Genomic DNA, 16,862 nt, shown 5'->3' with positions numbered 1-16,862 from the left:
GGGGGGCCCTGGGTGGGGGCCGATCCCAAAACCAGGGGAGGGGGAGAAAGGGAAAGGCCCGGGCTGGGAGAGGCCTCGCCAGCAGCTCAGGGGAGAGGAACCACAGCAGGGGACAGAGGCAGCCGCTGCCCCCCGGCCCCCCTGAGCAGCAGTGAAGCCCAACCCCACCACGAGACCCAGTTACAGGGCCATTTTGGTCAAGCAAACGGACCCCTTCCCGCTGCCGTGCGCTTCTCTGCTGCTTCTCTGACTGGCAGCACTTTCAGAACGAGGCCCGTAAATGGAGGCGGAATCGCGGTGTCTTTAAGCCCGTCTGTGGCAGCTGCAGGCACTACACTGCTTCAGCCAGCGCTGCTTGTCCTCCTTCTCAGCCAAGGAGGAAACACAGAAAAGTCTTAAAAGGAACAAGGAGCTAAGGTTCCCAGGGGTGGTTGGAACACCCGGGGGCCCGGGTCCAGAGTCTCTGCCCCCCACCGCCCGTCCTGAGAAGCTGATGTCCTTCCAAGCTCCAGCTGTAGGATGCTCCCAGCATCCAGGGCCTAATTCTCCACAGGGCAGGCTTCTCATGGAACAAGCCCCCCTCCGGGGCTCACCGGGAGCCAGGCCCTGTTCTAAGTGCTTTATGATGAACACCCTCTAGTTCTCAACGGACACCCCCACCTGGCAGCTGCGTCACTGCCCACCGACCAGTGCAGAGGCAGCTCGTGCTGCAGCCCTGGGCCCACCCGCTCGGGGCACCGCACAGCCTGAACTTTGTCTCCAGAAGCCTGTCCCCTGGTGAGAAACCCCCGAGGCTGAAAGATGCTCGGCATCGCCAGGATGAGGACGTGATGCGCGGGCCGGCATCCTCGGTCCACAGACACATGCCAACTACCAGCTGGGCATGTCCATCCGCAGGAGGACGACACACATGCCACGAGGTACTGAGACCCGGACGCCTCTAACCATGTGGCAACCGCCCTGCCACTGAGTGGGGAGAGACAGGGATGGGGCAGGGGGCCGGGCTCTGAGGGTCCCCAGGTGTTTCCTGGACATCTGGCTAGAAGCGAGGGAGACGGTGCAGGACTTCCCTGAAGCTAATGTTTCAGGGGTGCTCCTGGACCCCACCCCTCCGTCTAATATGCCTAGGCCGGGACAGGAGCTGGAGGGGCCCCTCTGGACAGCTGGGTGGTCTCAGAATGCAGGGGCCTTGGTGGAGGGCAGGGTGTGGCCTGGGGGCACCAGCTGCAAGATGGAGGGTGTTCCAGCGTTCCACATGCTAGACTCGGGGTGGCTTCGTGATCCTGTGGGTGGTCATTCTCCTGGTGGATTAAGGGCTCCTCACGTCTCCACAGCCCCACCTCCCGAGCCCTTGGAGGGCAGCCCGTGTCCCGCAAGGCCTGCGAGGGGGTGAAGAGCTGCACATGGCAGGACGCGGGAGCAGACGGCACCGTCTGGGCTGGGGCCCCGGGAGACTGCCTTGTTGTCCCAGCCACACTTACGCTGTCAGGACTGGGCACGTGGCTCCAAAAAGTGACAAAGCATTCATGCAGAATCAGGAAGAGGAGACCTTTCTGTTCTGTATGTCTCTGGGCCAGAAACAGTACAAGGCGCGCCGGTATGCTTCCCTCATCTACCCTCCCCGGCAGCCCCACGAGGGAGTCACAGCTCCGACTCCCATTACACAGATGAGGAGCCGGGCTCCAACGACGACTCCAAGGTCACGGAGCTCCCAAGCAGCACAGGCAAGATGTGAACCCGGGCCTAGGAAGCCCTAAAGCCTGAATGCCAGGGTCACGGTCGCTGAGGAAGCAAACACCCCCAGAGCTGGGCTTTGTACTCTTTGGAGAGTGCGTCGTCCACAGCCCCACCCTGGTCCCCAGAGTCCCCCTTGCCCCTTTGCTTTCAGGAAAGTCACTGGTCAGAAGCCTCACCAAGGAGCCCGGCGCTGAGCCTGCAGGTGAGCACGCTGTCCAGGCCCAGGTGTGGAGGGTGGGTGCTAGCTTCCTGCCCTCCCCTCCCATTCCTGGGTCCTGACCAGGGTCCCAAATCGACCCTAATCAGGAAGAAAAAGGAGCTACTCTTTCAAGGATCTGTAGGCGGGCAGCTAGCTGCCTTTCTAATTCCTCCCTGCCCACTTATTCCAAAGCCACCTGACAGGGATGCCAGCCGGGCAAAGGCACCGAAGTCCCCTCGCAGTGGAAGCAGCTGCCCGTCGACAAGCTCCTTATGGAAAGCGGCTCGCCCCATGGCCAAGTGCCTGCAAAGGATGCGTCATGGCTGCTGCTCTTTATTTACACCTGCACCTACTTCCCAAAAGGACTGCAAGTTGCTCACAATAAAACCAGAGCTAGATCTGTGCGCAGAGAGGAGGGCTGGAGGGAGCAGCAGCGCCCACAGGGCATCAGGCTGCCCCGGGGTTAGGGACCGTCCCCTGGAGGTGGGGCATGCACGGCCACTTTCCCTGCTGGATCCAAAGAGGCGCAGAAAGTCCCTGCAAAGCGCTCAGGACTAAGGGCCCTCACTGGGGACTGAGGGGGCAGGGAGGGGCGCTGGTGGCTCTCGGGGAAGCCCCTGCCTGGGGCTGGGAGCAGACCCTGAGACTAGGATTCCAACGCAAGCAGCTTATGTGGGCAGAGATCCGGGGAAACACTGGGAGAGGAGTGGGGAAGGTCCCGGGCACCACCGGGGCTCCACCTTGTCGGGCCCGCCCCCCTCCGCCCCCTTGTGAAGTGCGCTGCCCCACAGGCACAAAAAGCCTCGAGCAGCGTCATGGGGCTGCAGATTGAGCCACAGGGATGCGGGATGCCGGCAGGGCCCTGACAGAGGCAGGGCAGTGGCCCCACTGGCCTGGAAGCAGGTGAAAGCAGACCTCGGGCACAAAGAGAATACAGAAGGAGAGGCTCTCGGATTCCGCCAGGAGGCCTGGGGGAGGGAAGGTGGGGAAGGGCCCAGAGAGGCCGACCAGAGTCCCTGGCCGTGCTGACCCACAGAGGGACGACGGTCCCGAGGGGCCGCTTTGGTCCCAGGCCGTACCAGGGCATGTGTACTTGTGTTTGCCCTGCCCTCCTCCAGACCAGAGTGGCGGCCACTTCACCTGGTGACCAGGTGAGGCAGACTCTCTGGGGCACAGACGAGGCCACCCTGACATCCCAATCCGGAGAAGAGGGCTGGGGCCCCAAGGGGGCAGCAAATGACCCCACGGGTTGTCTCTCACTGTGGGACCTGGTTTACAAGTTTCCACCTCCAGGAAGCCCTCCTTGCTGAGACTGTTCTCTTTTACTCTGTCTTCTGGAGGGAAAGATGATTTATCCCTGGGTAACAGCCCCATCCTCCTAGCTAGACGCCTGGTGTCCCCCGTCTCTACCCTGCCTTGTCACCCACCCTCCTGAGACACAGTGTGCCATGTGGGGTTAGAAGAGCTGCCCCGGAGTCAGACTGCCCATGTCCAAGGACACCCGCGGGCTACGGGGCGTGGGGAAAGTGACTTATTCCTCTGTCATACGGGGTGCTGTGTCCGCCTCGCGTAGGCTCCGTAAGGAGTAAAAGAATTCACACAGCGAGGGTACTTAGCATGGCCCCTGGAACAGAGGAAATGCTCAGTGAGTACTGGCTGTAATAATGATGACCGTAACAACAATAAAGACTCCTGATCACAAACTGTCGACTTCTCTCCACCACTTCAGACTGAAATTCAAAAACGAGGCTGAGGGAAGTGAAATAACGTGCACACGGTCGCACGACTGCTTGGCGGCAGAGCAGGATTTAAACCACGTTCATTCCTAGCACCCCTGCTCCTGACTCATGGCATCACCTGCCACCCAGGTCTCCAGGCCTGCCTTCCCTCGCAGGCTGACCTCAAGGCTCCTGATGCCGCCCCGTCCTGTGTCTGCTCTGGGCTGGATGGTGCTTCTGCGCACAAGGGGGACTCGTCCGCTGAGTCAACAACAGGCCAGGTCAGCAGCTTCACGGACTGGCCAGCGTCTCTCCTTGTCCCTGACACCAGGGCCTGGGGGCCCAGAAAATCGTCCTGGGCCTTGCTACTCGAAGTTCGCTCGTGGCCTTTGCTACTCAGAGTGCGGTCTGCAGACCAGCAGCACCTGGGAGCCTGTGAGCAACGCCCGCCCACACCTGCCGAATCAGAACCTGCATTTTTAATAGCTGCCAGGTGCTTTGTAAGCTGGCGGAGGACTGAGGAGCAAGCTCTAGGTTCTTCTTCTCCGGGCAGCTCAGCCAGGGGACTTGTGGCTAAGTCCAGCGCCAGCTCTTTAGAAGCTGGTGCCACCCACCGTGCAGCCTCGGTGCCCCACTTGCTGTTCTTTGCCCCCGCCTTCATCATCATTTCACCTTTTTATCCCCATGACCTTCCCTACTATTCTTTTTCTAGCACGTCTCAGTCAATCATACCAGCAAACGCTGCAATACTTGGATTTTTAAAAAGCGCGTCTACCAGCATCTTAGGCGGGCAACGTGAGCCACTGAAGAGGCCAGAACAACATTCTAGTTGCACTCACTCATTCAGTCGACAAATATTATTGAGCGCCGATTACGTGCCACGTGCTGCGAATACACGTCAGCGCACAAAACTCATGCAAAAGCCATTAAAAAATTCAAGTACCTAAAGACATCTCCACCAGCACATCCAGACCAGTCGACAAGGCCTCCTGCCTTCTGACCTCACCTGTCCCCACCCGCTTCTCTTCACTTCTGCCTCAGCGAAGCCATTCCCAGGGGAGCACCGAGGGGGCCTCTCAGGTCGGTCCCCCTTCGCTTTCCCAGCCCCACCCACCAGACCTTCTGTGGGGCCAGACCCTGGGCGGGGGAGGCCCCAGTATCCCGGGTGGGCTCTTCCAGCTGGAGCGGGGACCGTGAAAGGATCAGTCCGGCCCTCCGTCCCCGCTGGGCTCTGCACCGGCGTCCGCCGCCGGGACTCCCGGCCGCCTCCCTGGCCCTCCTCGGCCCCTTCACGCGGCTGTGGGTCCCCGCGAGCAGCAGCCACGTCTCACTCACCCTGGCCCGGAGCCTCGCACGTGCCCAACCTGTGCGTCCTGACCGAGCGGGAGGAATCGCCCACCCTACTCAGCGGCTGCTGCGACCCCAGCATGGAGCACCGGCCGCGGTGTCTCCTTCCTCCGCCAGGGCCTGCGAGGCTTGGGGCGGGAAGCGTGCGCACGTGCGTCTGCGTGCGAGTGTGCGCGAGTGCGCGTGCGCGGCGGGGTGGGCGGGGCCTCTCACCGTTGTGTACTTGCCCAGCTGGCAGAGCGAGGGGAAGGTTTCCTGGTGGGCTTTCCGGATCTTCTCCGTGAGATCGTCCAGCTCGGCCGTCATTTCGTAGCTCTCCGTGCATTCCTGCTTCGAAGGCTCCTTCTTTTTCTTGTTTCTGTCATTCCTGACCGCTGCAGACGAGAGAGCAGACAGACCAGGGTCACTCGTGGCCAGGGCTGCGCTACCCGATGCTGCCTGGGAAGGGATGGGGGTCGGGGGGGAGGAGATCCGACCAGCACATCTCCCAAGGCGAGGGGGTGGCTGCGGGGGTACTTGTCTGCGCTGCAGCCGCCAGCTGGTTCCTAAGGAGAGCTCAGCTCACCCAGAGGGCCTAGAGCCTGTTTGTTCGGAGGGAACTTCCTATCTGGACTCGTTCCTGGAAGAATTTTTCCGGGCAGGTTCCCCACAGTTCCAGAGGGGATGGCCTGAAAGGTGCTCCAGGGAAACCCCTTTTTCCTGGGAGACATGTCCCAGAATGGAGCCAGGGATTCCTAGCTGGGCCTTTTGGTTCATTTCTTTGCTTTTCAGTTTTCTGAATTAACTGGCACCTTTTTTTTTTTTTTTTTTTTTTTTTGGCCACAGCTTGTGGGATCTTAGTTCCCCCACCAGGGATCGAACCTGGGCCCTCAGCAGTAAGAGGACAGAGTCCTAATCACTGGACCGCCAGGGAATTCCCTTAACTGGCAGTTTCAAAGAAATTCATCTCCAAGGGGACGGGATTTGGGGTGTTGTCCCTTCATGTTTTTCTGCTTCCTAAACTTTCTATATTAGTCATACAGTCTTTTATTACTTATAGTTTTAAAAAGTAATAATCTATGCATCATGAGCCCTCAGCCTGGAAAGCTGTCCATTCATTCATCCTTTATCTGCCCGCAGCCCTTATCTCCACACTTTGTCTGGCCCTGGACCTCATGGGCATGGTCTTGGCCTCCATGCTGGGTGGTCGTCCCACAGCACAGCCTCTCAGATGACCCATATTCGAGGGGCACTGAGAGCTCTGGCTCTGGCAAGGGCCTCCTGGGGAAGGAACCTGGGACCCAGGGAAGGTGACAGATAAAACTAGGTCATGCAACCCACACTGCCTGGGGACCCAGGGTTGCCAGGCTGGACACTGCCTGCTGTGTCTGCCACCACCCTGACCTGGGAGTCAGTGCTGCAAACAACCCAGGGCATGCTCTGATCTGCTCTAAGAGGATTCGGCCTGGTCCTTCCTGAGAGTCCCAGGCGATCTGAGAGCTAGCAGGTTCCTGGGTCTAGGTCCACACCGTGAGGACCACAAGGCCGCCTGGGGCAGGAGCTGAAGGCAGAGTAAAAGCAAGGCACAGGTGCAGGGAGAGAAGAAAAGGTGAAAGGAAAGAGATGGGGAGGGAGGGAAAAGAGAGGGGGGTGAGTGGTACTGAAAAACCCCGTGGTCCGTATAAGTGCCTCACACCTGCAGTGGGGAGGGTATTTCTGAGTATCTTCAGCATCGTACTGGGAGCCGTGTCTACAGTGCCTCACTTCATCCCCTTCCCAGATAGGCGATTTTAAACCCATTTTACAGACAAAGAAACGAAGCCTCAGACAGGCTAAGAGATGTGCCCATGACTACACAGCTGGCACGACTCTTCCTCACATCCACTTGCTTGTTTGTAAGCAAGTGGATGCATTTGAGAAGAAAACCTGTGCAGGTGATTTTCTTCTCCAGGACTCTGAAATGACACTGTTCTTTGGCTCAGAACATTTCCAGGACTAGGACGAGTGCATAAAGACAGTATCTCAGCCTCACAGGAAGGCTAGCTGTGTGCCCAAACCACTCCCACAGGTGCAGGACACAGGTGAGGGGAGCATGGTTTAAAGCAGAGAGAATGCAAAGGTTAAAAAAAAAAAAAAAAAAAAAGTCCCTTTTGAAATAGCATCAAAAAAACTAAAAAAAAATACTCAGGAATAAACCTGACCAAGGTGGTGAAAGACTTATATGCTGAGAACTATAAAACATTAATAAAGGAAATTGAAGATGATTCAAAGAAATGGAAATATATCCCATGCTCTTGGATTGGAAGAATTAATATTGTTAAAATGACCATACCACCCAAAGCAATCTACAGACTTAATGTGATCCCTATCAAATTACCCATGACCTTTTTCACAGAACGAGAATAATCCTAAAATTTATATGGAGCCACAGAAGACCCAGAATCGCCAACGCAGTCCTGAGGAAAAAGAACAAAGCAGGAGGCATAACCCTCCCAGACTTCAGACAATACTACAAAGTTCCATTAATCAAAACAGTGTGGTACTGGCACAAAAACGGATATATGGATCAATGGAACAGAATGGACAACCCAGAAATAAACCCACACACCTATGGACAATTAATCTTCAACAAAGAAGGCACTAATGTACAGTGGAGAAAAGACAGTCTCTTCAGCAAGTGGTGCTGGGAAAGTTGGACAGCCGCATGTAAATCAATGAAGTTAGAAGACACCCTCACACCATACATGAAAATAAACTCAAAATGGCTTAAAGGGGACTTCCTTGGTGGCACAGTGGTTAAGAATCCATGTGCCAATGCAGGGGACATGGATTCGAGCCCAGGTCCAGGAAGATCCCACATGCCGCAGAGCAACTAAGCTCATGCACCGTAACTACTGAAGCCTGTGCGCCTAGAGCCTGTGCTCCATAACAAGAGAAGCCACCTCAATGAGAAGCCTGCATATTGCAATGAAGAGTAGACCCCACTCACTGCGACTAGAGAAAGCCTGCACAGAGCAATGAAGATCCATCCAATGCAGCCAAAAATAAATAAATAAAACATATATTGCAAAAAATAAAAAATGGCTTAAAGACTTAAACATCAGACAGGACATCATAAAACTCCTAGAAGAAAACATAGGCAAAATATTCTCTGACATAAACCATACCAATGTTTTCTTAGTTCAGTCTTCCAAGGCAATAGAAATAAAAGCAAAAATAAACAAATGGGACCTAATCAGACTTATACATCATCAAAAAGTCTACAAATAAGAAATGCTGGAGAGGGTGTGGAGAAAAGAGAACCCTCTAACGCTGTTGGCGGGAATGTAAAGTCGTACAGCCACCATGGAAAACAGGATGGAGGTTCCTCAAAAAACTAAAAATAGTGTTGCCATATGATCCAACAATCCTACTCCTGTGAATATATTCGGAGAAAACTAGTTCGAAAAGATACATGCACCCCTATGTTCACAGAAGCACTATGTACAATAGCCAAGACATGGAAGCAACCTAAATGTCCATCAACAGAGGAATGGGTAAAGAAGATGTGGCACATATATACAATGGAATATTACTCAGCCATAAAAAGAAATAATGCCATTTGCAGCAACATGGATGGACTTAGAGATTATCATACTAAGTGAAGTAAGTCAGAGAAAGACAAATACCATATGATATCACTTATATGTGGAATCTAAAATATGACACAAATGAACCTATCTACACAACAAAAGTGGACTCATGGACATAGGGAACAGACTGGTGGTTGCCAAGGAGGAGGGGGTTAGGGGAGGGAAGGACTGGGAGGTTGGGATTAGCAGATGCAAACTATTATACAGTGAATGGATAAACAACAAGATCCTACTGTATAGCACAGGGAACTATATTCAATATCCTGTGATAAACCATAATGGAAAAGAATATAAAAAAGAATATATATATATATATACATATATATATATATATATATATATATGAATCACTTTGCTGTACAGCAGAAAGTAACAACAGTGTAAATCACCTATACTTCAATAAGATAAATAAAAAAAAAATAAAGTGGGGAGAACGCAGAGAACACGGTCAGCACAGGGGAGACAAGCCCAAGGCAGTGGGCATCTGCATTCAACGGGGAGGTCGTGGCCCGAGGCATTATGAGCACTGTGGCTCTGAGGGCAGGTTATCAGCACCCCTGCCCCACTGCCCCCTCCTGGCCCTGCCGAGAACCCTCTCCTTCAGCTAACACTAAAGTCCTGTCTGAGAAAGATGGTCCTTCTGAAACAGAGCCCTGAGAACAGTTTGGCAGGTCCTCACAAACTTAAGCGTACGATCCATGCAAACCTGCACACAAACGTTCAGAGCAGCGTGATTCCGAACAGCCCAGAACTGGAAACAGCCCATGTGCCCATCCACTGATGAAGAGAGGAACAAAACTGGTCTATCCAGACAGTGGAATATTATTGGCCACAAAAAGGAATGAAATTCAGATACATGTTACAACATGGATGAACCTTGAAAACATGATGTCAGTGAAAAAAGCAAGTCACAAAAGGCCACGTATTGTATGGTTCTATTCTTATGAGATGTTCACGATAAGCTAATTCATAGACAGAAAGCAGGTCGGTGGTTGCCAAAGGCTGGGGTGGGAGTGAGGGGATGGAAAGTGACTCCAGTTGGGCCCAGGGTTCCTTGTGGGGAGATGAAAATATTCCGGAATTAGACAGTGGTAATGGCCGTACAACCGTGTGAATATATTACAAACCACTGGACTGTATACTTTACAGGGATTAATATTATGCTATGTGAATTGTATCTTAAAACAACAAGAACAACCACAAAAACTCAAAGCCCCGGGGGGAGGCCACACCAACACTTGGACCTGCTTTGACCACGATGGCGCCTGGACCGCTTGACTCACCCGCGGCAGCCAACGCTGCTCACTGACCTCTCAGCGAGGGCCAGCCCCTCCTTTGCGTAACTGAAGAATCCTTGCTCACTAAATTCCACGGTGAACCAGGAGTGGTGGGCATTATTAATTCCATGTCTACACTCTAGAAACCCGAGGCCCAAGATCACGCTGTTTGAAACTCATCAAGATTTCAGTGGAAGACCCACAAAAGCAAAGACAGGGGGCACACACAGTACCTGCAGTCCGTCCCCAGCACGCCTAAGCATCATCCACTGCCGCCCGGCCCACCCATGGCCCCCTGGAAAATTAAACTCAGAGGAGCAACCACAGCTCTAGAGGGTTATGCTCTGTGAGCTGCCACCACTGGGCATCTGCACCCACACAGAAAGCAGAGGTGAGGTGGGAAGGGGACCTCGGTGAGTGCCACAGGGCACCGGGTCGGGGGCATTCCTCATTTGCAAAGCCAGAGACCTCCATCTGTTGTGCTCCGAGGCCCAAGCCTGGGGACTCTCAGAGGCTGACTGGTTGCCAGAGGACTAGTGCATAACCTCATGCTCCCTTCCAGACGGCTCCTGCCCTCCCACAGTCCCCAGCCCCCAGCTCTGTCCACCACCAAAGGATTCCTGGGACTATCGCAGACTCCTCAGCAACTGCAAATTGCAGCCACCCTGTGGGTGATAACACCCCAATTATGTAGAGGCTCCTAAGTTGATGGATGGATTCTCTAAACGTTGGCTTCAGCATTTTGCTTTGCTCAATGGTTTTGAACTGCTGTGGAGCACAGATGTGGTTATCTGGGCCAGGCGGGCGGACGGCTGCCAGAACGTCCAGAATAAGGGATGCCTTCTATATCCAGTCACTATTCTAAATGCTTTTTTATAAATAAACTCATTTGACCCTCATGAAGAACCTATGGGGCAGGTACCATTATCCCCATTGTACAGATGAGAACACTGAGTCACAAAATGGTTAAGAACCTGCCCAAGGTCACACAAACAGAAAGGATGGAGCCGGGATGGGACCCTGGCACATGGAGGCTTGATCACTGTACTACTCAGCATGGCAAAGGAAGGGCAGGGGTGAGCCTGGAGCTGCAACGGTGAGGCCAGGCCAAGCTCCTGGGTAGTGGCTCTGCTGCCTGCCTGCTGGGCTGTGGCATCCAGGTCAGAGAGGAGACCATCACAGGGCCCTCCCTGTGCCAGGGATGAAGCGGTGCAGGGCTGGGGAGGCGTCTCCGTCCTGTCTCGGGGGACTCTTGTCAGCAGCTGCCAGGGCAGGCCAGGAGCTCGCCCCTGTGCAGGGCTCCAGTGCGGGGCAGGGGGCCACCCACAGTTGCTGCAGGGCTCGGGGATCTGGTAGAGGCACCACATGAGCAGGTGCACCACTGCTTTGTCCGTTCATTCATTCACCAAATGTTTTGTGAGCCCCTACTCTGTGCCATCTGCCGTGGGGATGGAGTGGAGACCGCACAGCTGGCTCCTGCTGCCTCGGGGCTCACTCATGGTGGGAGACAGACATGAATCATGTGATAGCAGTGACAGTGATAGGACTGTTGGCCTCACTATTACTACAGGTACTGAGACTCTAGTACTAGAGTGGTTTTTTGTTTTTTGTGGGTTCTTTGTTTTGTTTTGTTTTGACCACGCTGCACGGCCTGCTGGATCTTACTTTCCCAACCAGGGATTGAATCTGTGCCATGGCAGTGAAAGCTCTGCATCCTAACCACTGGACCTCCAGGGAAGTCCCTGAAGTGTTAATTATGATAAGACTGAAAAGGCTAATACAGCTTCCCAGCAGCTCTGGGCTCTCAGTGAAGCCATTTATTCATATTAGGTCATTCAACGCTCACAGCCGCCTGACAGGGAAGTATCATTATTATGCCCATTTTGTACATGAGAAAACTGAGGCACAGAAAAGTAAGTAACCTGCCCCCTCCTGTTAAGTGATGTGGCTTGAACCCTGAACTCAGAAAACCTGGCTCCGGGGCCCTCAGCCATATCTGTCGCACTCATATGTGACACCACGATGTGGTGAGTGTCGTGAAGGAGGCTGCAGGAGCACTGCGTGTGTGCACGCACGTGTGTGTGTGTGTGTGTTGTGTGTTTAGGGGGCGGCGGGTGGTCCAGGATCGGGAACTGATGCTGGAGAAAGGGGAGGTGGGGGAGGAGGGAGGGATGGAGGGATGGGCTGGTAGGTGGGGAGCCCTCAATGCTCTTCTCTGCAAGTCTGGGGTGGGAGGTGCTCAGCCCTGAAGGCCACCTGCAATGTGTCAGGGGTGGTCTCTTCTTTCAGCCCGATTCCAACTGGCTGGCATGTGCCCAGTCCTGCAACGTGCCTGGGGGTTTGACAACGGCTTTCAGACACGGTGCCTCGCTGGGAGGGCCAGGGCGGGGGCAGGAGGAGGGCACCTACTGTCACCTCTGCATCAGCGCCCCATCACAGTGTAGGGGGGCAATTACTCTTCCACATAGCTCTCCCCTCCTAGTCTGTGAGCGTCAGGAAGGCAAGGGCCATATTTTACTTGTGTCTGCGTCCCCAGGGCTTGATACATCATCTGGCCCATGGTGAAGGGTGAGCATGTGGCAGATGTGGAGCTCTGTCGGCCATCAGGGCCTGGGTGCAGCAATGCAGAGCTCACCTGAGCCTCTTTCTTCCAGAAATTAAAGGTCTCATCATCAGCTCCGGGCCTGCAAGGGACTCATGGCCACTCTCGGCCCCAACAGTGCAGCCGATAAAGCGGAAGGCATGCAAAGGCTCACGAGTGTGATTGACACACCTGGTAGAGCCCGGCCCCGTGTCTGCAAAGCGCTTCTTGGACGAAAGATGCTTCAGAAGATATCAAGTATTCTCCTGTGAGGGCTAAGTGCCACAAATCAGATTTGGTGGCATAAAAGTAACATATTTATGATCCACTATCATATTGCAAATGAAATGAACGTAATAAAAGTGTCACTTATACAAATACCTCTGATGTACAGATCTCGACCTATGAATATGAAAGCAGACACCCAAGCACTTTTTTTGGAATGTCTAATCATGAAAATAAATGAAGTCATGTTCATCTCAATGTGTGCGCTTGTGCACATATCTGGAATATTGATTCCTATGCACACAATAAAAATGTAATGCAGGAAACATGCGGAATTCAGAAACTTCACTTGGATTCAGGAAGAGATGAAACAACGCTTCACTAAAAATTCTTTCACATCAAAAAAAAAAAAAGGAAAGGAAAATACAATCAACAGTGATTTTGTCCATTAAAATTCTCTATAGTCAGTCTAGCAAAGGAAGCATAATGGTCTATTTATTCTTGTTTGAATATTAAAGTCTGGAATTCCTTCAACTTGACTTTTCACCTCCTTACTAACTGTAAGAATAATGGACCACAGTCGGTGATGAGAGCTATCTGCTTGCTGTGAGTAGGGGAGGGTCTCTAACTAACATACAGATGTAGTTTCATCTTAGTTTAAACATTATTTCCTGAACTAATTATATACGTGAACTTGAAGGCAGGTGGATCTGTAACTAGTAGAGAAATACTTTCCCATAATTTCAGGATTTGCGGTTGGGACTCAAGCAATTAACAGAGCAGGTCCCACTGTGACCTTGCCTGGGTTGGGGTGAGTGAAACAGCCCTAATGTCAGAATCCCCTGCGCAGTGGAGACTACGTCTTTCTCCCGATTCAGCAATAGCCACGGAAGCGCTTGTAGAAATTTGAACAAATACACAGAGAAAGGAGGTTAGTGAGTGAGGTTGCAGCTAAATTTTCTCCACAGCTACCAAGACACACGCCTTCTAGACCAGGCTGAGGGCAGGGCACCCATGAGAGTCTGTTAAATGAATTCAGCCCCTGTGCTTGGACCCTGATTTTGAGGTTTTGAAATGGAGGTCAAAACAGCATCCTCCAGGGACTGCTCTAGTCTGCCACGTGGCAGCCTATCTGCAGGGATTTCAGAGGGTGATGTGGGCCCAGCGCAAATGCAAAGTGTAAGGAACGGCATGGCGCTCGTGGTGACCAAGCAAGGGAGCATACTTAGAATTTTTAGAGAATATTAAATATGCAAGTCTTGGGGGAATAGTCTGGACGCAGCATGCTGAGAGTTTAACTAGGATCGACCAGCCTAACTCAGCTTCTTCAAGTTATTCCAAGCACTTACAGAAAATCCCCAAATATCAGAATGTACAAAGGCCAAATACTTCTTTTAGTTAAAGTGGTATATTCTACTAACAAAACATTCCAAATGATTTTAAACACACTTTCCTCTCACTGGTTGCTTTTACTTATGGAGATGTGATCTCCTCTCGAGGGAACTGTGTTCCTTCTGTCGCATAATCCCAAACACTTTCCTCCTCTGTCGGCGCTGGCGCGGGCAGCCTGATGCAGCCATGTTTATCTTCAGCAGGCCCAGGGTGGTGGGCATTCTTTCAGGAAGACTTGGAGTTTAGAGGCTCTGCTATAAGGGGCAAATCCTTTCCTTTGGAGGAGTCTTGGATGAACTATAGGAAATATCCTAAGTTTAACTCTGGAGACAAACACTCCTGCCTAATGCATAAAAGCACTTGGTCATGAGCAGTCGAGAAAAGTGCAGGCGGCCTGTTAGATGCCTTCCTCCACCACCCATGGCCCTTCTCTGCCCTTGCCTCTGGCAGCAAGGGGCCCTTGCAAAGTATGGCTCTCATGAAATCTGTCCACTGGTGGTGGTGTTTCCCTGGCTCTGTCTGTGGCAGAGTCATCCAGCATGATCAGGGCTGAGATGAAGGACTTTACTGATGCTATAAAACTAGATGCTCAAAAATGGAAACTGAAGACACTGAGGCTGTGGTCCTTTGCCTTTTTGTTTTGATATTTTTAAATTTTATTTATTTGGTTTCACCAGGTCTTGGTTGTAGCAGGTGTTCTTCTTAGTTGCAGCCAGTAGGCTCCTTAGTTGTGGCTCACTGGCTCCTTAGTTGCGGCATGCATGTAGGATCTAGTTCCCTGACCAGGGATCGAACCTGGGCCCCCTGCATTGGGATTGTGGAGCCTTAACCACTGTGCCACCAGGGAAGTCCCCCATTTGCCTTTTAATCAGTAGTAAACTCACACCCACTGCATGATCAACTCACCTCGTCTGTAAAAACTGCCAGCTTAGAAAAGGACACTTCAGTCCCCACTGCCATAAACCATTTTCATGGGCAGGACATGCTTTATTATATAAGCTGAAGTTCGCTCTGCAGAGCTCAACCTGCCCTCGTGTGTCGGAGAGGCTGTTTAGCGGGCTGTTCAGTGGGTCTTTTTGACTCGGTAAAACTGCAGGCAGTCTGACAGTCAGGAATCTAGAGTCTTAAAATAAGGGCCATGTATCCAGAGTGACATGACTGAGCACAGGTGTTGGTATAACCCTTTAGATTATTTTCATGAAGACAAAGACTTCATTCAAAGCAGTATCTGATGGTGAGGTGGGGCGGGGGGCTCCAAATAACAAAAAGAAATTTCCCAGCAGACTGTTTCAGATGAGCCTGTATCCTGCTCTGTGTCACATACATTCTTCCCAGCAAGTTACAGGCTGTCATATCTTAATCAACAATTTCCATCAAGATTTGTATGGAAACACATAAGACCCGAAGAGCCAAAGCAATCTTGAGAAAGAAAAATGGAGCTGGAAGAATCAGACTCCGGGACTTCAGACTATACTACAAAGCTACAGTAATCAAGACAGTATGGTACTGCCACAAAAACAGAAATGTAGATCAATGGGACAGAATAGAAAGCCCAGAGATAAACCCAAGCACCTATGGTCACCTTATCTTTGATAAAGGAGGAAAGAGTATACAATGGAGGAAAGACAGTCCCTTCAGTAAGTGGTGCTGGGAAAACTGGACAGCTACATTTAAAAGAATGAAATTAGAACACTCCCTAACACGATACACAAAAACAAACTCAAAATGGATTAAAGACCTAAATGAAAGGCTGGATACTATAAAACTCTAAGAGAAAAACATAGGCAGAACACTCTTTGACATAAATTGCAGCAATATCTTTTTTGACCCATCTCCTAGAGTAATGAAAATAAAAACAAAAATAAACAAATGGGATCTAATTAAACTTAAAATCTTTTGCACAGCAAAGGAAACCATAAACAAAATAAAAAGACAACCCTCAGAATGGGAGAAAATATATGCAAATGAAGCAATTGACAAGGGATTAATCTCCAAAATATAAAAATATACTAACAGCTCATGCAGCTCAATATCAAAAACAAAACAAAACAAATAATCCAATCAAAAAATGGGTGGAAGATCTGAATAGACATTTCTCCAAAGAAGACATACAAATGGCCAAAAAGCACATGAAAGATGCTCAACATCACTAATTATTACAGAAATGCAAATCAAAACTACAATGAGGTATCACCTCACATGGGTCAGAATGGCCATCATCAAAAAAATCTACAAACAATAAATGCTGCAGAGGGTGTGGAGAAAAGGGAACCCTCCTACACTGTTGGTGGGAATGTAAATTGGTGCAGCCACTATGGAGAAGAGTATGGAGGTTCCTTTAAAAACTAAAAATAGAACTACCATATGATCCAGCAATCCCACTCAGGGGCATATACACAGAGAAAACCATAACTGAAAAAAATACACGCACCCCAATGTTCACTGCAGCACTATTTACAATAGCCAGGACATGGAAGCAACCTAAATGTCCATCCACAGAGGAATGGATAAAGAAGATGTGGTACATATATACAATGGAATAATACTCAGCCATAAAAAAGAATGAAATAATGCCATTTGCAGCAACATGGATGGACCTAGAGATTGTCATACTAAGTGAAGTAAGTCAGACACAGAAAGAAAAGTATCATATGATATCGCTTATATGTGCAATCTAAAAAAAGGGTACAAATGAACTTATTTACAAAACAGAAACAGAGTCACAGATGTAGAAAACAAACTTATGGTTACCAGGGGATAAGGGAGGGGGAGGGA

At 51.2% G+C, this 16,862-nt stretch overlaps 1 protein-coding gene across 4 annotated transcripts in view; it reads right to left on the bottom strand.

The window, feature by feature from the left end:
• Positions 1 to 16,862, bottom strand: part of RARB (retinoic acid receptor beta) — a 432,877-nt gene that overhangs the window by 21,714 nt on the left and 394,301 nt on the right. For all 4 annotated transcript variants that reach the window (XM_067033889.1, XM_059065578.2, XM_059065580.2 and 1 more), the window contains exon 4: positions 5,215 to 5,375. In XM_067033889.1, the coding sequence (XP_066889990.1) occupies positions 5,215 to 5,375 (161 nt within the window). The remainder of the gene's footprint in view (positions 1 to 5,214; positions 5,376 to 16,862) is intronic.

This window comes from Kogia breviceps, chromosome 5 (genome assembly GCF_026419965.1).
Source record: "Kogia breviceps isolate mKogBre1 chromosome 5, mKogBre1 haplotype 1, whole genome shotgun sequence".
NCBI classification, from domain to species: Eukaryota; Metazoa; Chordata; class Mammalia; order Artiodactyla; family Physeteridae; genus Kogia; species Kogia breviceps.
The sequence above is the reverse complement of the archived record's forward strand: the minus strand, read 5'-3'. Positions and strand labels throughout refer to the sequence as shown.